This window comes from Cryptosporidium muris, genomic scaffold (assembly GCF_000006515.1).
Source record: "Cryptosporidium muris RN66 scf_1106632353999 genomic scaffold, whole genome shotgun sequence".
Lineage (NCBI taxonomy): Eukaryota > Apicomplexa > Conoidasida > Eucoccidiorida > Cryptosporidiidae > Cryptosporidium > Cryptosporidium muris.
The window spans coordinates 316,848-344,139 of record NW_002196571.1 but is presented as its reverse complement, the minus strand read 5'-3'; the positions used below and the strand labels follow the sequence as shown (position 1 = coordinate 344,139).

General features: G+C 30.9%; 11 protein-coding genes across 11 annotated transcripts, besides 13 other annotated features; 5 read left to right on the top strand and 6 right to left on the bottom strand.

Moving 5' to 3' along the window:
• Positions 1-24: 24 nt before the first annotated feature.
• Positions 25-106: a sequence feature (AT_rich).
• A 51-nt stretch (positions 107-157) lies between these two features.
• On the bottom strand, positions 158-3,817 carry CMU_024050 (DNA-directed RNA polymerase, beta subunit family protein; the record flags this gene model as incomplete). Its single annotated transcript, XM_002139713.1, has 1 exon — positions 158-3,817. One exon carries the CDS (start codon positions 3,815-3,817, stop codon positions 158-160), a length of 3,660 nt encoding a protein of 1,219 aa, XP_002139749.1.
• Positions 3,818-4,566: 749 nt separating this feature from the next.
• Positions 4,567-4,601: a sequence feature (AT_rich).
• Positions 4,602-4,743: 142 nt separating this feature from the next.
• Positions 4,744-4,799: a sequence feature (AT_rich).
• A 139-nt stretch (positions 4,800-4,938) lies between these two features.
• Positions 4,939-6,724, top strand: CMU_024040 (thif family protein; the record flags this gene model as incomplete). The annotated part of the gene is made up of 3 exons (XM_002139712.1): positions 4,939-6,401; positions 6,455-6,577; positions 6,688-6,724. 3 exons carry the CDS (start codon positions 4,939-4,941, stop codon positions 6,722-6,724), a joined length of 1,623 nt encoding a protein of 540 aa, XP_002139748.1.
• Positions 6,725-6,753: 29 nt separating this feature from the next.
• On the bottom strand, positions 6,754-8,085 carry CMU_024030 (uncharacterized protein; the record flags this gene model as incomplete). Its single annotated transcript, XM_002139711.1, has 1 exon — positions 6,754-8,085. One exon carries the CDS (start codon positions 8,083-8,085, stop codon positions 6,754-6,756), a length of 1,332 nt encoding a protein of 443 aa, XP_002139747.1.
• Positions 8,026-8,066: a sequence feature (AT_rich).
• A 182-nt stretch (positions 8,086-8,267) lies between the features above and the next one.
• Positions 8,268-8,298: a sequence feature (AT_rich).
• Positions 8,299-8,559: 261 nt separating this feature from the next.
• Positions 8,560-10,857, bottom strand: CMU_024020 (uncharacterized protein; the record flags this gene model as incomplete). The annotated part of the gene is made up of 1 exon (XM_002139710.1): positions 8,560-10,857. One exon carries the CDS (start codon positions 10,855-10,857, stop codon positions 8,560-8,562), a length of 2,298 nt encoding a protein of 765 aa, XP_002139746.1.
• Positions 10,858-10,860: 3 nt separating this feature from the next.
• Positions 10,861-10,888: a sequence feature (AT_rich).
• Positions 10,889-11,648: 760 nt separating this feature from the next.
• On the top strand, positions 11,649-12,989 carry CMU_024010 (uncharacterized protein; the record flags this gene model as incomplete). Its single annotated transcript, XM_002139709.1, has 1 exon — positions 11,649-12,989. The coding sequence occupies one exon, from the start codon at positions 11,649-11,651 to the stop codon at positions 12,987-12,989; it is 1,341 nt and encodes a 446-aa protein (XP_002139745.1).
• Positions 11,791-11,899: a microsatellite.
• Positions 12,990-13,442: 453 nt separating the features above from the next.
• On the bottom strand, positions 13,443-16,277 carry CMU_024000 (peptidase family M1, putative; the record flags this gene model as incomplete). Its single annotated transcript, XM_002139708.1, has 1 exon — positions 13,443-16,277. One exon carries the CDS (start codon positions 16,275-16,277, stop codon positions 13,443-13,445), a length of 2,835 nt encoding a protein of 944 aa, XP_002139744.1.
• Positions 16,278-17,030: 753 nt separating this feature from the next.
• On the bottom strand, positions 17,031-19,874 carry CMU_023990 (peptidase family M1, putative; the record flags this gene model as incomplete). The annotated part of the gene is made up of 1 exon (XM_002139707.1): positions 17,031-19,874. The coding sequence occupies one exon, from the start codon at positions 19,872-19,874 to the stop codon at positions 17,031-17,033; it is 2,844 nt and encodes a 947-aa protein (XP_002139743.1).
• Positions 19,875-20,314: 440 nt separating this feature from the next.
• Positions 20,315-21,361, top strand: CMU_023980 (arginine N-methyltransferase protein, putative; the record flags this gene model as incomplete). The annotated part of the gene is made up of 1 exon (XM_002139706.1): positions 20,315-21,361. One exon carries the CDS (start codon positions 20,315-20,317, stop codon positions 21,359-21,361), a length of 1,047 nt encoding a protein of 348 aa, XP_002139742.1.
• A 130-nt stretch (positions 21,362-21,491) lies between these two features.
• Positions 21,492-21,512: a sequence feature (AT_rich).
• Positions 21,513-21,655: 143 nt separating this feature from the next.
• Positions 21,656-21,715: a sequence feature (AT_rich).
• A 222-nt stretch (positions 21,716-21,937) lies between these two features.
• Positions 21,938-21,958: a sequence feature (AT_rich).
• A 270-nt stretch (positions 21,959-22,228) lies between these two features.
• Positions 22,229-22,324: a sequence feature (AT_rich).
• Positions 22,325-22,730: 406 nt separating this feature from the next.
• Positions 22,731-22,758: a sequence feature (AT_rich).
• An 824-nt stretch (positions 22,759-23,582) lies between these two features.
• On the top strand, positions 23,583-24,025 carry CMU_023970 (uncharacterized protein; the record flags this gene model as incomplete). Its single annotated transcript, XM_002139705.1, has 2 exons — positions 23,583-23,680; positions 23,788-24,025. The coding sequence occupies 2 exons, from the start codon at positions 23,583-23,585 to the stop codon at positions 24,023-24,025; spliced, it is 336 nt and encodes a 111-aa protein (XP_002139741.1).
• Positions 24,020-24,063: a sequence feature (AT_rich).
• Positions 24,064-24,703: 640 nt separating this feature from the next.
• CMU_023960 (NLI interacting factor-like phosphatase family protein) lies at positions 24,704-25,669 on the top strand (the record flags this gene model as incomplete). The annotated part of the gene is made up of 1 exon (XM_002139704.1): positions 24,704-25,669. One exon carries the CDS (start codon positions 24,704-24,706, stop codon positions 25,667-25,669), a length of 966 nt encoding a protein of 321 aa, XP_002139740.1.
• Positions 25,670-25,713: 44 nt separating this feature from the next.
• CMU_023950 (ribosome biogenesis protein SSF2, putative) lies at positions 25,714-26,964 on the bottom strand (the record flags this gene model as incomplete). Its single annotated transcript, XM_002139703.1, has 1 exon — positions 25,714-26,964. The coding sequence occupies one exon, from the start codon at positions 26,962-26,964 to the stop codon at positions 25,714-25,716; it is 1,251 nt and encodes a 416-aa protein (XP_002139739.1).
• Between the last annotated feature and the right edge of the window lie 328 nt (positions 26,965-27,292).

The window sequence follows — 27,292 nt, the reverse complement described above, 5'->3', positions numbered from 1 at the left end:
ATTTTATGTAAAACTTGGAACTAGTATAAATTTATAAATAATAAATTTTAGGAAATCTAAATTTTCAAATAATAACCGGCTATTTATTAAATATTATTAATAAAATGTTCTGTCAAAATATTTACTAACATTAATAAATTACATAAAAGTCAATTTACTATTTAGTTTTAATTCTTGGGCATACATTCATTGCCTGCAATTCTTGGAATAATAACTTACACGCATAAGGTAGTCTTATGATAGATATATCATCCGAATTTCTACAATAATGACAATAGTTATTATACCCAAAGAGTCCACATTTATTACAGACATATGTCTCAAATACATCTGAATTCAGCATCAAACGTTCTATCAACAAATTACTGGCACCATATGCAACTAAGCAATCTCTTTCCATTTCACCTAAACGTAGACCACCATCTTTGGATCTTCCCTCAGTAGGTTGTCTAGTTAATATTTGTCTTGGACCCCTTCCTCTAGCATGCATCTTATCTAAAACCATATGTCTTAGCTTTTGATAGAATATTGGGCCAACAAAGATATATGTTTCTATAGCTTCTCCAGTAATACCAGATGTTAAATACTCTTTTCCAGAATAATGGAAACCATTTTGTATAAGACACTTTGCTGCATCCTCTACTGGAGTTCCACCAAAAGCAGTTCCATATCTATAATTACCATCAAGTACACTTGCTTTACTTGAAATTAGCTCCATTAGCTTTCCTACAGTCATTCTAGAAGGGAATCCATGAGGGTTCATAATAAGATCAGGGCACCAACCAGATTCAGAAAATGGAAAATCTTCCTGAGAAACAATTAGACCGACAACACCTTTTTGTCCATGACGTGAGCTAAATTTATCACCTAGTTCTGGAAGCCTTGTTTGTCTCGTAATAATTTTATAAATATGGCTACCTTCAGAGTTTTCTGTTAATAATACACGATCTATATAAGATGGTGCTATTCCCTTATATTTGATAGGTGTTAATCTATATTCAGATAAGTTGACTTGTGATGGGTCACCAACATATTCTCGTGTATTTATAGGAGAAACTTTATTCACAATAATATCATCTTCAGCAACCATTTCACCTACACGGCATATTCCATCTTCTTCCAATACATTCCAGTTTGAGTTATATACTTTAGTGGAACTATTATCCAAAAGCTTATTTGGCCCTATAACACATTCAGCTAATCCATTAGGGAGCTTTTGTAGTTCTACAGTTTGTCTCTTAATCACAAAACATCTTGCAAACCCACGATCAATTGAAGCCTTGTTCATTATAATGGCATCTTCTATATCATAACCAGTGTAACTCATAATAGCTACAGAGGAGTTTTGACCTGCTGGTAGTTGTTCAAAGTTTATCATTTCAATTGTCCTGGTTTTACAAAGAGGTTTTTGGGGATAGACCAGTAGGTATAATATTGAATCACATCGTAAAAATTGATTAAGTCCTACTACTCCCATAACTTGTTTTCCCATAGCACACTGATAGGTGTTTCTAGGACTCTGATTATGATTCGGATATGGAATCAAACCACTTACAACTCCAAGAATTGCCAAAGGATCTATTTCTACATGTGTCGTTTCTTCTGTTATATTTTCCTCTTTCAAAGCAATTAGTAAATTATTTTCCTCATTAACATCAATCCATTCTAGTATACCTTTATTAATAAGGTCATTAAAGGTTATTTGCTTATTTTCTAGGTTTTCTATATGTTCCTTTTGAATTCTTTGTTTCCCGTTGTCAACTATTATAAGTGGTCTACAAAGACGGCCTCCATCAGTTGCTATTTGCACTGAATATTGTGAATGATTACAGAAAATTGATACAAATTGGCTAATGTAGCCTTTTCTTCTAAGGTCTCTAAGATTACTTGCTAAAGTTTCTGGATTATAATGAATACCTAGCAATGCACCATTGATAAATATAAAATAAGCATTTCCGCTTAAGTTATGTTCCCGAAGACTTGTATTACCATCTTGAGAGTGTTGCTTCCATTCAAACCATGATGCAGATGCAATATCTTGCACTCCAAGACTAAAAAGTAACCCAATCAAATATTGTGGATTATGATCAGTTGTAATGTGTGTTGTTAAAGCCAAATTTTTAACTAAACCACAAGATTCACCTTCTGGTGTATCACATGGACATAAAATCCCCCATTGTGAAGGTTGTAGCGCACGTGGCCCACTTACTTTGCGAGCCTTCTCAAATTGAGAATCAACGCGAGTCATAATACCTAGAGCTGAAATATATGAATAACGTGACAAAACCTGTGTCATACCACTTCTCTCCATTCTAAAACGCTTAATAGACCAGTTTCCGGTACTAAGTGCAGTTTGCATTCCACGTGTGATTATATCAGTTGGGAGATTACGGAAACAATCTGGGTAGTTCGAATTTGTATCCTCCTTTCCCGAAGTTACTTTTGAGGAATTATCTTTTGTCTGGAAGTATCTCACAAGAGTTTGATCAATTTGTTTCTTTGTTAATGATGCAAATCTCTTAAATAAATCTTCAAATAGGATAGAGATGAGTTGTCCAGCTAATTCTATACGTTTATTTCCATAATAATCCTTATCATCTAGTAAACTTTGGTTTTCAGAGGCATCAATAACACGTCTTGCCATAAGGCATAGAATAAGAGCTTTTGGACGTAAATCACCATAAATAGTACCAACATGAGATAAAACGACTCGGTTTAGTGTCTCTAATACGTCCTCAATTCCATTAACTTGACGAACTAGTGTATTATCAGCATTGCTTGTATTCATCCGGTCTAATGCTTCTTCCGATCTATTTTGCTCAGTATAAGTTGGATTATGCCTATTAGGACGTCCTCCAGTAAAACCAAACGACATGCGCACTTTTGATTTCATCCGCTTTGACATAAACTGTAATGCCTGTCTCTGCGTTATAATTTTTTCTATATGAACATCTTGCAAAGAAGTGATAATACCTTCATAGTGGTAGCTTTTATTACCAATTACTTGAAATAGTTCCTGTTCTGTCTCTATTCCCATTGCTTTTAGTACAATACATAAAGGTATATCATCTGTGAAAGAATTGTGTCGTAAATATAACTTGCCATTTTTGTAGACAACCAAAGTGCGACTTTTACTTTCAGCAGTTGTCGAAGTTACAGTAGCACAATAATTATGCTTATTATCTAATTCCACAATGATACGATTTTTACTCAATTGCTCTTGCATCAAAATAACCTTTTCAGTACCTTTAACTACAAAGTACCCACCGGGGTCATGAGGACATTCTGACAAGTTTATCATCTCTAAAGGTGTTTTTCCATATAGTATACATACTTTAGAGCGCAGCATGACTGGAATACGTCCTATTTCAACATTCTTCTTCCTTACTACATTATTGCCTCTAACATAGTCAACATCCACATAAATAGGAGCAGCATATGTTATATCTCTCATCCTACACATCATTGGAGTTAAATCAATAGTTACCATATTTTCTTCTAGTTTAGGCATACCTACTCGTGCATCCAAGAACTCTATAAAGAAGGATGGATCAACATCACTTTTAATAAATCGATTAGAATGAGCTCGGATTATATTTCTAATATCCACAGTGACAAAATAATTGTATGATTCAATATGGTGCTTCACTAAGCCTTCTGTCTTTAAAAAGTGGGGCAGAATTCTCCACTTTTCTATGAGGCTATCTACAGGCTTTAATAAACGATCTAATTCCGTTTCTTCCTTATTAAATCGTGACTTCATTACCTTAGTCTTACTTTTAAGGGGTGTCTCGGTCTCCATCTCTTTGTATTTCATACTTTAGCTAGTATTCAATTAAATTTATCATATTTTCCTTCAGACTACAAAAATTGAGGCAATTACCCTAAAGTTACTCTTTGAAGTTTCTATAACAATTATTTCGGTAATATCTAATTACTTTTTCCCAAGTAATCAAGCAAGGAGTCAAATTACGATTATACCGCCAACAGTTTCTTCCCTATTGTAACGATGCCTTAGATTATATTTCTATGAGCAACCTCATAGTGGAACCTATTGAAAATCCAATGACTGCATATTTTATTCCAATGCCGTTTCACTATAAATTAACACAGAACTATATATTTTTAAGATATCAAAGATTTATTTTTATAAAAAGGAGTGAGATCTTACAATTTCGAAAAAGCATTCACATCATTCTCAGTTATATATATGAAATACTCTAAAAAGATACTACATTATGAGCTTTACTGACCTTTATATTATATTTTAGCTTGATTTAAATATAACAAACTTCTTAATATAACTGCCTTTATTAGTTAGCTAGCTTAATAATATTAGTACTTAGGAACCATGTTAAAGTTATTGCTGAAACATCTTTCAAAGTAATATTTTAAATAGTTATAGTTATATTTAGAGTCTAAGATAACAAGTACTACAAAAGAAATGTCAGATATAATTCTGAGTTGATCATGTCACAATTTGATATCTCGTGTATCATCAGAAAAGAGGAATATATAATAGGTATTTATGATGCTCAAAAGTTATATTCTCATTGAGCTATAAAGTTATTATGAAATAAGATATATTTAAATTATTTATTGCTTTAAAAACCAGTTTTCTGTTACTTTATTTTCAAATTTATATATGGGATATCCAATATTTACAGTTTGTACTTCCTAATGTCTATATCTAAGGTTCCTAACGATATCTCTAAAATATCAAATAGAGAGATCGTCGTTTGCAATTAATATATTTAAGTTTCTTATAATATATATATATTAGATTTATAATATATATTGAGAATATTTGGTGACTAATTAAAAAAATTACAATATTTTGCGCTAAAAGTACTTTACAAATAAGAAAAATCTAACATTTTTCTATTAAAATATTCACATCCACATTCAATTTAATGTAAAGGAAATAGCTAGAGAATAATGTCTACTATAGGAGATCTAGATCTTAATGAAAATCGGTATTCAAGACAGTTAATGCTATGGGGTTCACTAAGTCAACTCTATCTCAAGAATGCATCTGTGTGTATATTGGGTTCCTGCGTAGTAGCTATAGAAGTATTGATCTCATTAGCATTTAATGGTGTTGGAAATATAACTATAGTTGATGATTCAAAAATAGAACAAGCTGATATTGGAAAGAGTTCAATATTATATAATAAAGCCTTTATAAATGAGTATTGTGTAAAGGCTTATGTAACTGAAATATCAAAGGCTAATATAGATACGACACTAAATTTTATTATTCAATCCCCAGAAAGATTTTTACTTGAGCTATGTGAAGATTCAAATAGACATGATTTCTATAATGTAATTGTTCTTTGTAATATACCACTGCATATAAGCTCTATATTATTTGAATACTTAAGGAATACTAAAAAAGACTACTTTATTGTTGTATTAACATCTGTTGGATTTGTCGGAATGGTGAGAATCTTTATGAATGGTATATATCTGTCATTTGATAGTGATTTGAGTAGGCAATTAAGTATAAGATTAAAAGGGCTACAACTACACCGACCACTAGATGAGTTAGTTAATTTATCTAACGAAATTGAAATGTCTGATTTAGATGATCTAACACGCAAACATATTCCTTTTCCTATAATTTTGGTGAAAGCTAAACAAATTTATGAAGAAATATATACTAGCATATATGAAGAGAATTCAAGTCAAATTTTGAAGCAAATTATTGAAAAACTTTGTAGATTTTCTAATGAGATTAACTTTCAAGAAGCAATACAAAATATCAACTTGCTATTTTCAAGCGATTCATCTGCATTATATGATGAATTAAATCATGTATTATTAGAATCTAACAAGAATGTCACTTTATCATACAATAGAAAGCTATCACTTATTCTCCATGCTATTAATCTGTTCTATAAAGAGTATAAGCGATATCCAGTGTGTGAAAAGTTACCAGATATGACAAGCTGCACTTCGCTATACTTGAAACTACAGTCAATATATAAGGATCAGTTTGCTAAAGATATAGATATAATCTATACACTAATATGTACGAAATATCAGGATATTAATCAAATCACGAAGTATGAGATAAAAGATTTATGTGATCATCTTTATACTTTTGTACCTGTTAAATATAATAATATATATCTATCATGTGATTCTAACTTCAATACTCTTACATTTAAGAATGAATTAATGGAATATGATTCTGTAGAAAATTACAAAAATCAATCATTATTAGCATACTACCTTATTTTAGAATCTAGAGAACTATTTAATCAAAAATATGGAAGGTATCCAAAAAACTCTATAGAAGATTTAAACGAAGTAATTAATATTATTGTAACATATCTAGATAAAATAAATTTGAATATAGATATATTTTGCCCTAATAAGGATCTGATTAAACAAGTGTAAGTTGAATTCAAAATCTTCTTTAAGATCATCACGAATTTATTTATATTAGAATTGGATTCGAAACCAGTCAAATCCAGACAACAGCTTGTTTTATTGGGGCAATAGCATCTCAAGAAATTATTAAGATTATAACTAATAAATTTGTTCCTTTAAATAACACATTAATTTGGAGGTAAGTTTATATAAATACTAACTTCTTATCGCAAACTTAGTATTTTGCACTTTAAAGGCGATACTTCATATATAACTTCATTATTAACATTATATATATACACTCTTCAGTGGAGTCTCGTGTAAATGCTCAGCATTCAAACTTTGACTCTGGTGTACAGATAATCATGTCATAAATTAATTTTTAATACCTAAAGTTTCTCCAGACTGGTTTAAATTAGTGTGCGTAATGTAAGAAACCCACTGTTCTCTACTAATAATGGGAATTACATTATTTTTAGAATCAACATCAGAAATAGTCGTTTCTGTTTCAGAAGAATCCGATTGAATAGCACTAAGAATACCCTTCTTGATATCAATGTTATGAATTATTCCTGGGGTAAATGAAAGAACCCTATTTAATCTAAATTCATCTCTTGCATGTTTTTTAACAAGCTCCATAGTACAATTACAAAGAGAACTTTCCATTAAGTGAGGACAAGACCTCGGATTCATATGTGAAGGAGTAGAAATTAAAGCTCTAGTTCGTTTAGTGATAGAATTAACAGTACATTGATCACTTCTTGGGCATGGGCTCCAAGAAGACCACTCACCCACAGAACACCTTACAGGGCAGTCTATTGCAACCACATTTCTGTCCCCTGAAACCCATCCTAAAGCATGGTACATACATCCTACCTCTCCAATTACGAGAAGGCATATTTCAATTCCTGCTGTACCCTGAAAAGACCAATAAGTGCACCCTTCAGTTTCATTACAAAGTCCTAAGCATTCATGCCATGTACTGACATACTTCCTCATTGTCCCACCCCCTTTATTCATTTCTACTTTACATCCCCAACCTAGTCCAACTACATGATAGTTTGGACAGTTACTAGGGCATTCAGGACTTCCTTTACACATTGCTACTTCAATAAGTCGTTGACACGCTTCAGATTTATATTTTGGAGATTTAGTTACATGTCTAACTCTATGAGTAATCCCTGCACAATATGAATTACACTTTGACCAAGCACTCCAACCACCAACTTCACAGGTTGTTGCACAACCTCCTACTTCCACTGAAGTGGATACTCCAGATATATAATTTCCATCTGGATATTTACATAACTTGTCACCATTCTTTAAAAAACACGTCTTTGTTTCTGTATTATAGCTCCACTGTTTACACTTTATAAAAAAAAATACAACATAGTCTGAACATAATGAAGAGCATTCTTGCCAAGTCTTCGTTCTTTGTACTTTAATTGTATTTAATTTTAGGCAAAAAGCTCCTTTTGCATTTATTCCATAGATAGGACACAAAGATTTGTCTACTTTTTGAGTTTCCAAGTCGGGTATATTTAGAGGTATAGTTAAACTAAGAGTATTTTCCCAGGTAATTCCATTATATATGCGTTCATTTTGGTATTGATCTACATATATCTCTGCCTTAGTACAGAAAAGACCTAAAATTAAATTTATAATCAAAACAAAAATAAAAAAATATTGATCTCTTCTTAGGTCCATATAATTTAGAGGTGTGTGGGTTTAATGAGTTATTCTTAATAAAGTGTTGGGCTAAGTATACCGTTACATTGGCGGGTGACTCTATCTAGTAATTACTTGAAGAGCCAAACATTTAGGATCATTATATTCCACATTTATTTAAATTAATATCTGATTATGTTTAAGAAACTCAGCACTAAGTGTAATTATTTTAAATATTTAACTTTTAATTTTCAGTTTTATTTCAATAAATCTATTCTTGTTATACTTTACTATTATCCTTACCTTGTAATCAATATTATTGTCACGAATAAAGCAGCAATTAAATTCACAAATATCTGCAGAATTCCCTAGAGTATGTAAGTAAATAATAACTCCTAAATTAGTTATAATATAAAACTAATTAAAAAAGGGTATCTTGATGTCAATATTAAATAATACTTATTTGATGTACTAGCTCTACTTAAACATATATATAAGCTTTATAAGTCATTTCTAGTGTATATCATAATTTGGAGAAATTGGCACTACAATATTCCCATCAATTTGTTGTCGTTCATGTCCTATTTCAAAGATAGAATGATTAGAATAAATTCCATCCATAATTTTATGAGCCTCACAATTGGGAATCATAGCTAAACTATTGCATTGTTTTACAACTAATTCTTGATAATGGTTTTGGTTTTGTTGTTTTTCCTGTTCTTGATCACAAATTATCTTCTCAACATTTGAACTATTTATTGTTTTTGAACATTTGTTAAGTAATATATCTAGAACCCAATTAGTCGAAGATTCAACTACTAAAGCATCTTGTGGGTCAAAATTAACACTATAATGGTAGCTGGCATCATTTACAATGGAATTTAAATCATCATTTATGTAATGAAGTGAACAGTTTTCTGCTTTATCTATATAACTTATATCCATACAATCACTATTTACATCTTTTACTTGATATTGATTATTCGTATTCTGCATTGTTATACTATCATTTGTAGTATATAAATTTGAATAATCTACTTTGCAACAATTCCGTACATAGCTATTATCTAATGATGTTTCAATAAAGTTACTACTATATGAATTATTTTCATTAATTTGTGTATCACAAATTATATTCTCACTTTTTTGCTCCAATGTTCTCAAGACTTGTTCCATAACTCTCACAAGAGCTTGTTCAACATGGCTGCCATACATTCCATAAGATATATTATCAGTCCCAATATTCAAATTACCTTGCTCCTTATAATTGACATTACTATTAATAATACATTGAGACTTTTTAAATGTTGCAACAAACTGATGTTTGGAGTTACAAAATAAAATATAATCTGACAGTACTAAACCGCCACTTCCATTCCCTGCATCACATGCAAGATTCTGTTGAATTTTATTACCGCCAAATCCCGATACTGAATCCTCGCCCCAGAAGTTAGATTCATGATCTGCATACTTCTGCTGTGGACATAGAGTTGCACACAAATAATAATCTTCTGTTAAGAAACCATTTGCACACTTAAGAAAAGTTGGTGATAGAACTATTGAATCCGTTTCAACACAGTATTCATAAATTTTAACTCTACCCCTTAGTTTTCCAGAACTTTTTGATCTCTTTATGCATTTAATGTTAGGGCATAAAACCCATGGTCTTGAAAGTTTTGTTTCATTTATTATAAATAAAAAATGTCTACCCTCATGCCTTCTTGTTTTACATTGTAATCTAGAAATTCCATCTCTATAACTGTGAAAGAAGCACTTTATAACTGCTGGACATGAACTTCCTGATCTCCTCATTGCAAGAGATCCTAGAGAATATTCTTTTAATATAAATATCATTTCTGGGGATTTTTTTAGTTCAGATAAATATAGTGATTGTATATTACTGGATAGTTCAGAGATGAAATCTACTATGTAAAAGTTTCTTTCATTTGGATTTAACTTTTTATTCCGTTTCTTAATACAATGAGAAACATTATCCACTTTATAAAAAGCAAAATTTTGTACATTAGAGTATATATATTTTCCATATGAGGTACAACTCTTCATATATGAATTTGAGTAAACTTTAGATGAAGAGTAAAAATTTCCACTTTCCAAATTTACGTCTTGAGGTATACACGATTGAATTACTGAATATCTATCAGGACAAATAGATTGATCGCAATTAACTATCTGACTTCCAGATTCAGGAGTATAAACCGTATCACAATAACTGTAATGCCCTTTATTTGATAATCCAGATGAAGAGTCACTTGCAATATTTAATCCAGAATGATTATCTGACTTGTATTCTCTATTAGAATCACTCACCAACAAATATTCATTGGGATTCCAATTACTGGCTAATGGATTAACTAATTCTGAAGTATTTCTAGAATCATTACTAATACAAGTAGTCAAGTCCTGTTTTAAGGATGGAAAGGGAACTTTAAGTGAAGATAGAGAATTTGCGAAAAATGGTTCATCATAATGTGTAGAACTTGGACTTGTATCAACTGAAGAGGATATAAATTCTGTACTTGGAGTTATTGGCTGATGATTTATTGTTTCAGCCTTTATTGATTGCAAAGATCCAGAGTATACCATTGGAGTTAATGGGACACCAATATTACTTCCTATAGTTCTACCAGAATTATTAAATTCACTATCCCAATAATAGTACCCTACTTCTGTTAAATTTATGGAGTTCCAATTCTCATTGTGTATTAATGTATCTGTATTTGAATAAAGATTAAATGAGGTTACTTTAGGAAACTTACTTTGTAATTTGAGTTTATCCATATATTCTACCATATCAAATATATAATATAATTATAAATAATTTCTTATTCTTATACATAACCTGTAATTTAATGAAATTCTGTTATTATTAGTCTAAAAATTCTTGTCACCCTGATTACTCTAGTCAATCAACCTATGTAGTAACTAAAGTAGTAATTCGACCCTAAAATAACTCAAGTATACTAAAAATTCTCACTCATTAAACCAGTTGATGCCATTTATTATTATTATAAACTATTCTGTTAAATATAACTTTTAGGACGACATTAAGTAGCAACAAGATCCCCCCCCCTTCCTCTACATGCCTTAGCCTTTCTCCGCTATATATTTCAGCGGGGTTAGGGTAGTCAGTAATCTCAAGTAAGTACTGGAGAACTTCAGAGTGCTTTCAGTTTATCAACATCTACTAAATATAAGCATACTATATCCCTTTATTTAAGAACTGTTTTATTTTTAAACAACTTATAGAATTGTTATTTCCAATAGTATACTTACAACTCCTTAACTGGGTTGTATATACTTTTAGTATATGAATTTTAAAAAGATTGGTATGATAATATCCTTACTTTATTTTAACAATTAAACTTCTATAATCTGTGTGAATATCTTTGTATAAGAAAAAAAAAAAAAGGAAAATAGGTCTCCAAAAGATATCAAGTTACATGGGAATGACCGCCGGCGGTCATTGGAACTTGTATTTGTAGCTCTTGGTTCCTCATTTTAATATAAGAATGGGTATATCTATATATAAATAACGAGAAGATATACTCTAGTTGTAAAATTAAGTATATAATAGGAGGAGTATGAGCGAGAAAAAATATTCTGAGTATGAAGATATCTTAACCAAAAGTGAAGAGCCCATGATGGAGGGTTCAAAAAGGAAAATATCTGAGGAAAGGAAGAGTGCACCAAGAGAAGATGAGAAAGATTATCAGGATTTTCAGAATGATGAAAATGGTGATGGTGATGATGATAATGATGATGATAATGATGATGATAATGATGATGGTAATGATGATGGTAATGATGATGATGATGATGATGATGATGATGACCATAAAGTAGAGATAAGGATACTACCAAATAGATCTTCTAGAGGTAGAAGATATACTCAACTAGTAGGTGAAGAGGCAGAGCGTGATACTCAATTTTGGGGTCATAATACATGGGAAGAAGAGGAGTGTGATAGTGAATGGTCTTCTATTAACCAAGATGAAGAGTCTGAAGAATCAAGTTCAGAATCTTCTCAGTCAGAGGATAATGCGGATGAAGAGTTTGTAGAAATTGAAGATGAAGATGATGGATTGAGCTACAAAGATTCATCAAGGAAGAATAAGGCAATTTATAAAGGTAAATATAAAGATCCTTCACTATTTTCAAAATCTATGCAGAAAAATTTACTGAAGAGACAGAATAAGACAAAGAAAAAAGTCAAAAATACTAGTTCAAGCAAACCCAAGGAATTCCAAATTGAAGAGAGGTCAATGTCAGTTAGAAAATCGACTGCAAAAAAGAAACAAGATTTACAAGAAGAGATGAGACGAAGGGATGAAGAAGCTATAGAAAGGGCAAGGTTACGGAGAAAGAAGAGAAATCATGATGAATCTAACAGATTACCAAAAGAGATGACACAAGAAGAGAGAATTGCTCAGAGTAAAATAGTTGAGAAGATGAATACTGAGAGTTTATCATACTTAGAAGCTTGTGAAGAACAAAAGCGTTACTTAGATAATACTTCTGCTAGCGTGAGAAAACAATTTCAATCAGGTTCTTTAAATATATACATTTCTTGGTCTTCTTATCGCTTAATGGAATCTGAAAAAGACAAAGCAAGTTCAATTTTATCAGAGGATGAATATTGTCGTGAGATACTTTTGTATACTGATGGTATTATTCCTGAAGTATTAAACCAGCATAGATGTAGTAAAGATAAGAAAGAAGCTATGTGTAGTATTTTTGGTACAAAAGCACGCTATTTAGATCCATTAACAAATCAGTACTATAGTAACTTTGAAGCTTTCAAGATTATAAGAAAAGATTATCATGTAATGAAATATAAAGAGTTTTTAAAAGAACTGAAAGATTTGAATGATTTAATATACAAAAAGAAACAAGAACTTACAAATATACATGAACTGGCATAAACGTAATTGTTCAGAACTATTTGAAATATATAGATTGCATTTCTATCATTTTAATACAAAGCAAATAACCAAGTCTTAATAATATGAATTAGACTTTAGTTGCTTAGACTACTTACTTTAGCTAGTAAATTAAGGATTTAGTTACACTATAAGCATAGATTTAAAAGATATATTCAAAATAATATACTAAATTATAATCTAATTGTTATTACAAACAGAACTTGTGGTCATGAAATTTGACTGGAGCTTTCACTAATATATACAGTAAATATAATGGTAAGATAATACAATACAAACTAGAACAAATTAGTTTAAGGAATCTAGAAATTTTACTATAATCCAGAAAAAAGAATTAAGAAGTTCAGGAATGACTGAGTAGCTATAGTTATAACTAACTCGGCCACATTATAGTCTTCACAACTAAATTTAGATACCTTATATCTAACTATTTATTCACTGGTTTACAATACCTCTTAGAATTTCACTAGTGTCTTTGGATAATCCTTGCTTATCAAGAATCCTTTCTATTTCACTCTTCATTAATGCCTGTCTAATAGGATCAAGCTTGTGTATATATGAAAATCCTCTAGAAAGTTCTGCAGCTGTCATCCCATTGATACTATCAATTTCTATTATTGCATCAGCCAAAAATTTGTAACCAGATCCATCAACACGATTAAATGCAACAATATTTGAAGAGAAAGCTCCTACAAGACTTGTAAAACAACTTGGAATTACCTTTTTTGCAACGAATTCTGGATGCTGATACAACTTAAATACTCTATCATATGTCTCAGGTATAGGTATTGATGCATGTATAGAAAAGAACTTGTTTAAAGTCATTGCATCAATATTACAAAGTTCATAAAATGAGTCTAAGATCTTCTTTGACTCCTCAGATTCTATATTTATAGTAAGAATTGCAGAAATAGCTCCAAGCTTTGCTGTCATAGATATACTAGTAAATTGTTGATAAGCTAATTCTAAAGCTTTTTCTGGATTGTAATACTTCAAATAATCAAGCAAGACATTCATCAATTTGCGAAGTCCAATGGCCTCCATATTTAAACCCTTTCCTTTAATAAATGGGCTTTGAGACTCTAATGCAAGAAGATCTTTATTAGCTGTATGATATAAATTGATTATCTCGTTCTCAAATCTTGAAGCCAAAGCACACTGTAGAGCCCTTACAGATGTTACAATTGTATCTATATCAACAAGTGATACTAGATTTAAAATCTCAGTAAAACTTGGTAACATAATTGTGGTTGCAGCAACTATTGGCTTAATATCTCCATCAGGATTTGCTGAAGTATTCACACTAGATAAGAGAGCTCCAAAACATCCGTAGATAGTCTCTGAGAGATTTTGGTTAATAACATCATTAACACTGCATTCTGCAGAGACACTGTTCACTCCTGCCAAAATAACTCTTCTAAATAAAGCTTGAGCAGACTCATATCTATTGTAATGATTAGTATCATTAGCCAATAATAAGGCTAATTCTTCATCAGTTAGGGGAGTTTTATATTTAAGAAGTACAGGAGCAGAGAAATCTCTCAAAATTGATGGAACTGGATCTGACTCTACATTATCAATAACAAATGTCTCTTGTTGAGAACTCAAAATTAAAGTTTTAGAAGGTAATATTTCCTTTCCTGTTTCTCTGCATAAAAGACCAACAGTAATTGGGATATAGAAGGGTCTCTTTCTGGGCTGACCAGGAGAGGGATTGCACCTTTGTCTTAATGTTATCGAGTAAGTCTTCAGCTTACTATCATAAACTGTAGAGACGACCTCAACTTCAGGAGTACCAGCCTGACTGTACCAACGTTCAAACTGAGTTAAGTCTACATTGTTTGCATCTTCCATTGCTTGACGGAAATCATCGCAAGTCACAGCATGTCCATCATGACGAGCAAAATATAAGTCCATTCCCTTTTTAAAGCCTTCCTTACCTAAAATTACTTCATACATTCTCACTACTTCAGCTCCTTTCCTATATACTGTAACAGTATAGAGATTATTTGTTGAAAGAACTGACTCAGGACGGATAGGATGAGCTAAAGGTCCAGCATCCTCTGCAAATTGAATAGACTTCATATAGCCAACATTAAGTAATAATTGATTTAATCTATCAGCCAAGCCTTTAGTAAACTCCTGATCTCTATACACAGTAAGACCTTCCTTAAGAGTCAATTGGAACCAATCCCTACATGTAACACGATTTCCAGTGTAATTGTGGAAATACTCATGGCCTACAACTCCTAGTATTAGGATGAATTCATTATCAGTACTTAAAGTATCTGAAGCCAATAGACAATTAACATTGAAAATATTAAGACTCTTATTCTCCATTGCACCAAAGTTAAATGATTCTACAGCAACAATATTGAATATATCTAGGTCATACTCAAGACCGAACTTTTCCTCATCCCATTTCATTGCTAGCTTTAGACTTTCCATTGCAAGAGTTAGTCTATCTACAAATCTTGGCTCACTATAAATAAATAACTTCACCGTACGTCCAGACATAGTTACGAATGAATCCTCAATATATTGTAAATTACCAGCAACAGCTGCAAATAAGTAACAAGGTTTAGGATAGGGGTCTGCAAATATAGCATAGTGTCTAATGGGTTCTTCGTCTGATTGCGAAACAATATCACCACTTTCGACTAAATTCCCATTAGACAGTAAAATAGGGCACTTAGACTTATCAGCTTCAATACGCACTCTGTACTTTGCCATGATATCTGGACGATCCAGGAAATAAGTTATTCTTCTAAACCCATCAGATTCACATTGAGTAGAGTATATACCTCCGGAATAATAAAGTCCCATATTCCGTGTGTTTTCTTCTGGGACAATCTGAACTTCAGTCTCTAAAATGAATTGTTGATCCTTCTTTGGCATCATATTACTCGTAATAACCAACTTTCCATCAGGGCCATCTGGTTGGAAATAACCTTTGTACAGGCTCTTTACCAGTTTAGTTCCATCTATCTTGACAGAGAGTAATTTAAGGCAATCTCCATCAAGAACTAGATCTGCACGATAGTTCGCACACTTTGGATTTCTACGCATGGTTAAACGAGAGTAAACATTTGTGCAATTATTGGATATTGATATATTTAAATAAACTGTTTCAATTAAGAAATTTGAAATTTGGTAGTCCTTTCGACAAATAGTGCCCTGTGGGTTGGATGATGGTAAAATGTGTAAGTTACAAATCCCCGAATCTCCACAGATGTTTGAAAGACCACATGTTGTTAATTTGTTACCCATATTTTAAGTAGATATAAGCCACGGAATTCTAGTCTTTTCAAAAATATGCTTCTAGCACAAGCAAAATAAATAAACTAGAAAATTCACCAATATCAAAGAAAAAAAAATATTTTAAGGCGATTTATTTAAGGGATATATCACTGTTAATCTTGTATAGTTTACTATTGTATAATATAGTACCCTCTATTTATCTCAAAAGAGTAAGATAATATGAGCTAACAAATCTCGACGCGTGCATAATTATACAATTTACCGCCTAAGACGAGACGATACAGTGCATCTTAGCGGGTTGTGTAGTTGTTTAAAGACATGTAAGCTAGTTTTAGTTTTGATATTGTTACTTTGAAAGGTGCACATAATACTTCATGTTATAGCTCATTTCGAAATAATTATTCTAAATTTCACCTTTAATACATATATATATAACTGCCTACAACTTAATTCCAATTTAATGTAGTACGAATTAGGGAATCTTGGTTGCGAATTAGAGGTACCTAGTACACATTACTAATACACTCTTCATACTAAAATATCTCTTAAAATTCAAGTTAATTCAACTACTATTAAAAATTAGCTTTATTGGTATGTATGTATTTCAAGATCATATATTGGCTGTTCCCCAAAAATTGGCAACTTAGTAAATACCCAACAAACCATTTAAAGAGTGTAAGAGTGTGATAGACAAAAGTATTTTGTTATCAATTACTTATATGAGAGGTTATTTAATATAAAGTCCTAGAAGATTTCTTTATGCTATATACCAACCAAAATTTTACCTACTATTTCCTTAGTATCTTTAGAGAGTGCTGGTTCTTTTAATATTCTTTCCAATTGTTTCTTCATTAAAAAATTTCGTTTTCCTGATACCTTATGTACCTCTGAAAATGCTCTAGCAGTACTTGCTGCAATAGATGGATTGAATCTATCAATATTAATGATCATATTTGCAACAAATAAATATCCATCACCTGATTCATTATGAAAAACCACAAAGTTATTTGCAAAAGTACCAACCAATGATTTGAAACGATTTGGATTTTTAAATTCTCTTATAAAATCGGCATGTTTAGCCAATTTTTCTATATAGTTGCAAGTTTCCAAATTGCTAGAAGAAGCTTGTATAGCAAAAAATTTGTTCAGAGAAATTGGATTATCATTGCAAAGTTCATATAATGTTCTTAAAGCAACTTCTGTTTGAGGCAAGTCAAACCCTATATCTAATAAAATAGACAATGCCCCCAACTTTGATGTCATTGATTTACTGTCATGAAATTGCATTGATGCTAGTGAAGTTGCTAAACTGGGATCTATAGCCGAGATATATGATAACAGAATGTTATTTAGTCGTCTCAATGTTACTACTTTATGATTTATACATCCAGATTCATGAATAAAATTCCCTATTTGTGAAACTTCAAGCGAGAGCTCTATGAAAATTTTGTGATATATGTCACTTATTTGAGAAGAAAAAAGCTTTGCTATACTTTTTTGAAGGTTCTTCCTGGCATATATCAACTGATCAACATCTATCCTAGATAGCTCTGCAGTAATCTCATCATAACTAGGAAGTGTTAGAGCTTCTATGCAAAATTCCAAGTCCTTCTGGAAGTCCTTACTGTTGTTCTTGTTATCCAAAAAATTTAAAATGCAAAATATTGATTTACTTATGTAATTGATAGGATATGGTCTTTTATTATCATTCATTGAATATTCTATGAAACGTTTATATAAATTTTGAATTGATTCAAAACGGTTAAAATAATCTGTATCATGTTTAAATATAAAATAAAGATCTTCATCACTCATTGGAGTCTTATATTTCAATTTTACTGGGGCAGAAAATTCCCTCAATATTGAAGCTATTGGTTCATCTTCAATATCATTAAATGTAAAAGTTTTCCTAGCAGAATCTAATACAACAGTAGTAGATCTTAAAAGCTCCTGACCAGTATTTCTACTTAATAAACCTATTACAATTGGAATATAAAGTGGCTTGTGCACACCAGTATTAATATTACTAAAATCACAGTTTTGGCTCAAAGTAATCGAAAATCTTTTTACTGTCTTGTCGTAATTTGTAAGCTCTACTTGAACTTTAGGAGTTCCACATTGGTCATACCAATGTTTGAATTGAGCCAAATCAACATTATTTGCATCTACCATAGCTTGATGGAAGTCGTCACAAGTTACAGCTTGTCCATCATGCCGATTAAAATACAAATCCATACCTTTTCTCAAACCTTCCTTACTTAGTATAGTTGCATACATCCTTATAACTTCAGCTCCTTTCTGATATACAGTACTTGAATATATATTATTAAAGTTCATTACAGAATTGGGACGAATAGAATGGGCCAAAGGACTAGAATCCTCTAAAAATTGTTTTGATCGAAGATATCTTATATTGCCTATACGAGTATGAATTTTAGACAAAAATTCCGATGAAAATTCTTGATCTCTGTACACCGTAAGACCTTCTTTTAGTGTCAACTGAAACCAATCACGACAAGTTACTCTATTACCAGTATAATTATGAAAATATTCATGCCCAACTATCCCCAATATATTCTCAAGTTCACTATCAGTGCTGAGCTCTTCAGAGAATAATAAATTATTAACATTAAAGATATTTAAACTCTTATTCTCCATAGCACCAAAGTTGAAATAGTCTACAGCTACAATGTTAAATATATCCAAGTCATACTCCAAACCAAACTTCTCTTCATCCCATTTCATAGCTAACTTGAGACAATCCATTGCAAATTTTAAACGATTTACATAATCTGGTCTACTATATATAAATAACTTCACAAGACGCTTATTAATTCCAGTTGTGTAGCTATCCTGTATATAAGACAAATCCCCTGCAACTAATGCAAATAAATAACAGGGTTTAGGATATGGATCGATATAAGTTGCATAATGCCTCGTAGCCTCTTTCTCATCATTTCGAATAATATCTCCACTTTCAACCAAATTTCCATTGGATAGCAGCAAAGGACACTTTACTTTGTCAGCCTCTATCCTTACCTTATATTTTGACATAATATCAGGTCTATCCATAAAATATGTAATTTCTCGAAATCCACTAGGTTCACATTGAGTAGAATAAATGCCATTAGAATAGTATAAACCCATGTTGTGTGTGTTTCTTTCTGGTACTATTTTTACAAGAGTCTCTAATTTAAATTCCGGTGAATTTTTAAGGCATTTTGAGGCAATCACAAGTTCATTATCTACGTTTGAATGTGATCCCTTTAGAATTTGATATTGTTCCGGAGTATTTTCCAGATATCTTCCATCTAATTTAACAGAAATTAAATTAAGATTTGGATGACCATTTAAGTGTAAGTTAGAACTGCTACTTCTTTCTAGGGGTTGTATAGTAAGTAGAGATTTAACTATCGTGAAATTTTCTTGTATATCTATCACCAAATCAATAGATGGAATTTTAAACTTTGGATACTCATATTTAGATCTATAGATAGGTTTTAAATACTTTTCTGTTATTTGAGAGGATCTCCGCGAGGCCTTAGAGATATGAGCCCAACTATTAATGCAAAATTCCCTTCCAATTTTGTGTCTCAAAAAACTCATACAGAAATATTACAAATGGCTCACTATACTAATAGGATATTAGCTGATTTAAAGAATCAAAAGTAAAAATGGAGGGAAGTTCAGTAGTACCTTGTAACAAATTCTAGAATAACTTAAAATCGAATAATCTTATTTATATACTAAGTATATATTCAATTGTTATTAAATTCAATAGATTCTTCCAAGAAGAAAATATATCATTAGAAAATCAGAATTTACTTAGTGCTATTTACAGATCATTAGAAGAAGAAATGAATGATCTGTATTAAAAAAAAAATGACCATCACTAAAATACTCGATGTTACGCTCTTCCTAGTAGAAACTCATACAGGTATATTTCGTACTATGGTTATAAGAAAAATGTTATAATTCAGTAAAATTATTGGGCGCTATGCTGAAGTAGCTACAACAGGTTGAAAACCTAGAACCTTGACAAAATTATGGATAAGTATATTAATGGGTATAGTGATGTTTCAGTTCATCATTTGATGCTTAAGGATGATGAGAGAACACGTTCTTATATGGAAGCTATTGAAAATTGTAGGGAACTTTTTGAAAATAAGATAGTTCTAGATGTTGGTTGTGGTACAGGAATCCTGTCATTATTTGCAGCTAGAAATGGTGCAAAGAGGGTATATGCTATAGAATGTAGTGAAACATTTTACTTAGCAAAGCGTATAGTTGAAGATAATGGTATGTCTAGCAAAATTCAGGTTATTTATGGGATAATTGAAGAAGTCGAACTACCTATAAAGAAAGTAGATATCATTGTTTCAGAATGGATGGGATTCTATCTTTTACATGAGGGAATGTTGGATAGTGTGATATATGCTAGAGATAAATGGTTAGATAGAAGTAATGGCCTAATTTTTCCTTGTTTAGCAACGATCTATATATCTTTAGCTAACATCTCAGAATTTTGGAATACCAATTTTGAAAGCTTTGATAACTTTTATGGTTTTGATTTTTCTGCGTTAAAAAAAACTTTACTTTCAACTTATCTCAATGTACCGTCCATTATAAGTATTTCAGATGAAGCTGTTAGAAATTCTTCAGTTGAGAAAGTTTTTTTTCTAAACCTTTATAAAATTAATAGGCAAGATCTTGATGATCTTAAAAGGGTTGTAATAATTAAAGTTACTGATACAATCGAACAGGTTCATGGATTTGCTTTTTGGTTTGATGTACAATTTCCCTCTAAAAGTGAGACTGAACGAAATATGCAAAGGAATGAAGCTCAAATCTTGTGCAATTACGATCAACTAATACTGAATACTGAACTATGCTGTTATAAAGAAGCAGTAGTTCTTTCAACTTCTCCTTATTCAAAGGCAACACACTGGAAACAGAGTATATTATTGTTACATAGTCCACTAAAAGCAAACAAAAACTTAAATTTGACTTGCAAAGTATCAATGAACAGAAATAGAAATGAATCTCATCGTTTCTACTCAATATCTGTAGATGTTATAGATACTAATGAATAATTTCTAATATATATCTTTTTTTGTTTCTAATTTTGATACTACAAGTTATTTATCATTTAATAAAAATACTTGGAGATATCTAGGGAGCTTATTTTACAATTTCTAATATTTAATGGTATATATTACCAACTTAATAATTTTAAAATATATTCTAAACTAAAAACTTACAATAAAACTATAATTTACTAATTATCAAAATCAATTAGCTAAATATTTACTGAGTTAATTTAATGTTATATTATTATCTCTGTTGACCTATAACAAACCAAAAAGATATAAACAATCACAATTCACTTAAAATTTAACATTAAATATTATCATTATTACTTTTTAATATTTTAATCTAATAAAAAAGGATCAATATGTAGTTAATATTTCAAGTGTTAATATTACAACCTGTTCATTGAATCTAAAGTTAAGAAATAAATGGATCCACTTACAAGTTAACTAACAAAAACTTCACCTATATTTAATACTAAAATTTTCAGTATTCTATACTTTGAATTGAATTATTTTGTGAATAAATGCATAATATGTATATAATATATGAGAAAAAAAGTTATCCTTAATGTTTAGATTATATTTTATTATTAATTTCTAGAATACTTTATATTGAAATATTGACGATAAGATTATTATTTTATTGTATAAAATAACTTTTATGTAGTCTATATGGAATATTCAAAGAAAGTTTACTGGATGAAAGGTGATACTTTTTTCAAACTATCTATTGAATACATGAATTTCTCACTTATATTTATAAACAATTATAGTATTTTTTCTAAGAATATCATTATAGTCAATATTAACTGAAATTGTTCAGGTATGTGAAATATGATTAATAGAGAATATACTCATTTACATGAGAAAATATATAATCATATATAGATATATATTTCTTAAATTAAAAAAGAACAGTTATTAATCTAAAAGGTTATAAATATATATATTTTTAAAATTTTAGCTTAGTACTATAGAGATTACTAAATTCTGACCAAATTAGTCACAAAATATTAGTATGAAAATTAAGGATCTTCTTTATAAAAATGCTATAAATCTATATTAAACAAGTTCTACCTGCATAAGAATGAAACCAAATGAATTTTTATATTCCATTATAATTTTTTAAGGCAAATTTCCGGTGCGTCTATGTATCTATTATACTTGTGGTCAGCCAAATAGTCAGACTAGTATGAAAAGTTAAAATTTAATAATCTATTAACTCATGAAAAATGCTTGCTAACTGGATAATTCCAGTTATTGTTACTCTAAGTATTCTTTTATTTATTTCATTAATGCTGCTACTTTGGACATTGCTTAGATCTTCTCACTATATTACTTCAATATCTAAATCTCAAAAAAGTAAGTGATATATAAATAAAATAATGTTATATATTGTCATTGAATATCTATAATTGTCGTTATTTTAGGCCGTGAAGAATTTATGCAAGAGATGAAGTCAAATTTAAACAAAAATCCTAATCAGTATTGTAATGGACACCTCTCAGCACTATGAGACTCATATCTAAGCTATAGTTAATAGATCTCTTACAAGTTCACACTTCTAAGCAAAAATAAACCCAATATACTCCAGAATATATTAGTATTACATTCAAAACTACAATACTAGTTTAAGTGTCATGTATAAATTTAAATAAGCCTTATATGTATGTTTTATATCTAAAAAAAAAAAAAATCTAGACCTCTCATTTTTGCCAAAAGATAATAAAAAGATATCCAATTTCAGCATCGAAATATAAGCGAAAATTGTGAATAATTTAAGGTGACCACGATAAACTAATATCTCGTCGAGTTACTCATAGAGTTGGATGATATATGAAAGTACATAAAAATACTGGAGAAGTAATAGATAAGATTAAGTTAAAGTCTAACCAGTATATAAATTCATTTCATCTCTATATCCACCTAGGTATTAAAAGATAGGAATTTAAAGTATTGATAATAATAATGATCAAAAAATATATCTCGTTATACTGTTTCCCTTCTTTTAAGGAGAATAATAGTATATCTTATAGCCTCCTCAAAAAGTCTCAAATCCTCCAACTGAGCCTCTGGAAGGTTTTTCAAGTACTTTACCGATATCGATGCCTTCATATATTTTATGCACAGTACTTATAAGTTCCAAAATACGCGGTTCCCTAAAGTGTGGAATTGTATTAAACTTTTATCTAGGTAATTTGAAGCCTGTAATTCAACTGAAATGAGCTCTGCAGCTGACCCTATTGTTCAATATATACTTGTAAGAACTGATTTAAATTGGAATCGTGGCTCAATTACTGCTCAGGCATGTCATGCAAGGTAAGACTGAAATTCATTGAAATTGTTATGTCCATATTTAGATGTCAAAAGTAGAACTTTCATTGTGTATTCATCTATTTAAAATCATTATTTAATTATCAATATAGTGTAGCTGCTATAGTGGAAAATATTACAATGCCTACAGTGCAGTCATATATTCAAGATATCAACAAGATGCATAAAGTAGTTTTATGCACAGACTCATCTGAATCACTAATTAAACTTTCCAATCTGCTTAAGGAATCTGGAATTATACACAAGTTATGGAACGAAAAACCTGAAGATATCCCAACTTGTATAGCTACAATGGTAAGTTTTCTTCTTACAAATCCCATGGAGATATAATTATTTATAAGCTTTATATAACATAATTATTAATTTAACAGTTTATTTGCTAGTTTTACTATTGCAGTATATAAGTATATATTTAATATTAATCTGTCCCCATTTCTTCAGCCAAATTCCAAACATATTCTAAAAAAGTTTTTCGAATCTTTTGAGTTATATAAATAAATACAAGTACTTAAAGTATGACTCTGTAATTCTTCAACAAGAACTCTAATACATATTACTCTCAGCGTAAGATCATATTCTCATGTAACCTAGAAAGTACACTTAAGCATCTTTTTGGCGGTGTATCACACTAGTACATAAAGCTTAGGTAGTACAGCATTTCTTAAGAAGTTCTCATGTATGACTATCTTAATGAATATCCTATCGAATGGAGGTAGGGTGTATAAATTTATGAAGTTTCCTCTTAGGAGATTTATGTATTCAACTCACAGAAAGTTGATGTACCACACAATTTTTAGAAACGCGATATACTTGGCAACAAAACAATTTTGTCTTTGCCTAAACAATTACAACAAGAAGTATTTGGAAAACCGAATCACTCACTTATATTCTAATTATAAATTACAGGGAAATTCATATATATGTGGAACAACTGACACAGAAGGATTAGACAAAAAATATATTAAGATCGATTTTAATACTACGAAATTAAGTACTTCACGTGAAAATATGTTAAGGAACCATGAGAATTTAACAGTAAGTATTAAAGATAAAAGTTCTGGAAAAGATAACCCTTTAGAAGTGGAGACTGAGGAGAATCGACATCAAAGTTTGAATAAGGATCAAAAGCCTACTACATACAGTTCAGCGCAATTCCTGATTTCTGCAGGAGGTCTCACAACAATACTGTTTCTATTACTAATAGATGTGGATAGTAGTTCTACTGAAGGAAAAGTGAAATATATGAAATTCAAAAGCTGGAAGAGAATTTTAGATAGCTTTGAGGACTTTAATGATTGGACTTATGATTGGATTATTGATAACATTATCAACAAAATATTCCCTCTGAGTAATGAACCGCTACTTCCAGAATTTGAAGATTTGGGATATCCTGAAAACCTCCCAACATTAGTTTTAGATTTAGATAAACTGATATGTAAGTTGTCTCACAATAGAAAAAATGGTTGGGGTATTGTTAAGAGACCTGGTGCTGATAGGTTATTTAAAGAGCTTATGCATTATTACGAAATAGTAATATGGAGCGATGAAATATTCCCTATCCCTCAGGATGCTGTAAATAAATGGAATCTACCTGTGATAGGAGTTCTAGATAGAACCCAATGTACGAGGAAGAGAGGGAAGATTATTAAGGACTTATCACGTTTGGGAAGGGATTTGAATAGAGTACTGTTAATAGACCATGATTCCAATGCAGCCTCAATGCAACCTAATAATGCAGTAATCTTATCGAGCTATGATGGTGATCCAAATGACAGAGAACTTGAATATCTTATTGACTTTTTAAAGGCAGCAGCAGTGCAACCAAGCAGTCTTCAAGATTTTCTGAATAAATATGGTGGAGGAGATAAAGACATTGGATTAAGATATAAACTAGAGAAGACTGAGATTGAACGTAGAAGTCAAGCTAGACGACCTCTTGGAAAGTTTTTCGCATCAAAAGGCATCAATACTTAGACTAGGAAATTTGTTCACATCCTATGATAATCTATACATCTATTTTAAGTAAATTCTACATGTTTACTAATATTGATATGTTTACTTTTATCTTTGATCTGGGATAGATCTTGATTTTGAGTGCCTAATTCACTATTGTGAGTATCATCTTTTTCTTTACTCATACCTAGTAAGGAATGACTATCTATCTCGAAGTTATCTTTATCAGTACATTTTGAAGTATTATATAATGTTTCAGTATTTTGTTCGGTACTTTCCCTTAGAATAGCTTCTCGAAGGTCTCTTCGTTTTTTCTTTAGACCCCCTTCCTTAAAAGCTAACTCATCAAGCTCTTGCTGAGTTTTCTTTACAAATCTATGATACAATACAGCCCCCTCACAAACTTCATCAACTATTTTAACTAGCTTCATTGTAATTCTTGGCCCTAACTCCTTTAAACTTACTGATACCTTTCCAGTTAAACTTCCTCCTTTCTCTGATAGACCAATCTTCTCCTTATTAACAAATACAGTTTCTTTCTTTGGTATTGAAATTTCTACTGCATCTTCCACCTCGCTATCAAAACTGCTACCTGTATTGTTAGATAAAATATAATCGGCAATATCAGCACTTCTTCCAATACTTTGTAATTTAAAAGCTGATGTTTGAAGCAATAACCTTTTCACTGCTCTTGAAACACCGGCTGGATATCTAATTATTGCATAGTGCCTCAGCTCAAATTTATCCATATCCTTATCATAATCTATAAGAACCACCCTTCTACAGGATCTTATCTGAGTCTTAGCCAAATCTATTGCGGGAAACATACCAATAATAGTAGCTTGAACTAAATCCAATGAAGTTCCTTTAATATCCATATTCTTCAATCCATTCATAACTAGTAAAGGAGAAACCAAGTAGTCAGTTTTGCAAGAACGTGGTCTTTTCTGTGAAGACCTAACATCATGCATTAAGCAAAAGTTCTCAATACAAAATGTAAGAGTTGGACCTGCAGGCAACACTACTAGGCGTAGATATAAACTACTATTAGTTTGACTGAGAATTAACATATGGGATATTCCTAAAGGGCCAGCAATACTTATAAAATCTTTCAATTTGTTAGCTCTCTGCTCCTTTAGCCTCAAAGAACTCCATGGAGACATTAAATATCTCAAATCTATGATGAGTTGTTTTACTGATTGCATTACTTTCCCACGTCTTAAGACAAAACACTTTGGAATAGATTTCAATTCTTCCTCTGCATCTTCATCACGGTGAGTTCTTGTTTTCTTTCTTCTACCATGTACCCTTGGCATATTAAGAAAATAAAGTGGATTATACCAACTAATTTAATTAAAAAGTCCTAGTATGATACCTTTTGTAGGAAGTTATATTCAGGATCTTTGCAAAAAAAAAAACCTCATTTAGACCAAAATTAATATATTATCGATACCCAGTTAGCAGCTAGAGAAGACAGGACGCCCGCCCACCCAGGTTATATTACCTCTGAAGGTCTCAAATAGATTATCGGAGCTTAAGGTACTGCAATAGTTTAATTATGACATTTGTGCTTTTATCTATTGTAGTCAGACCTTTAAGAAATCTTAATTTACATTTATATTTTGTAGTGAGGTGCTGAGGCCT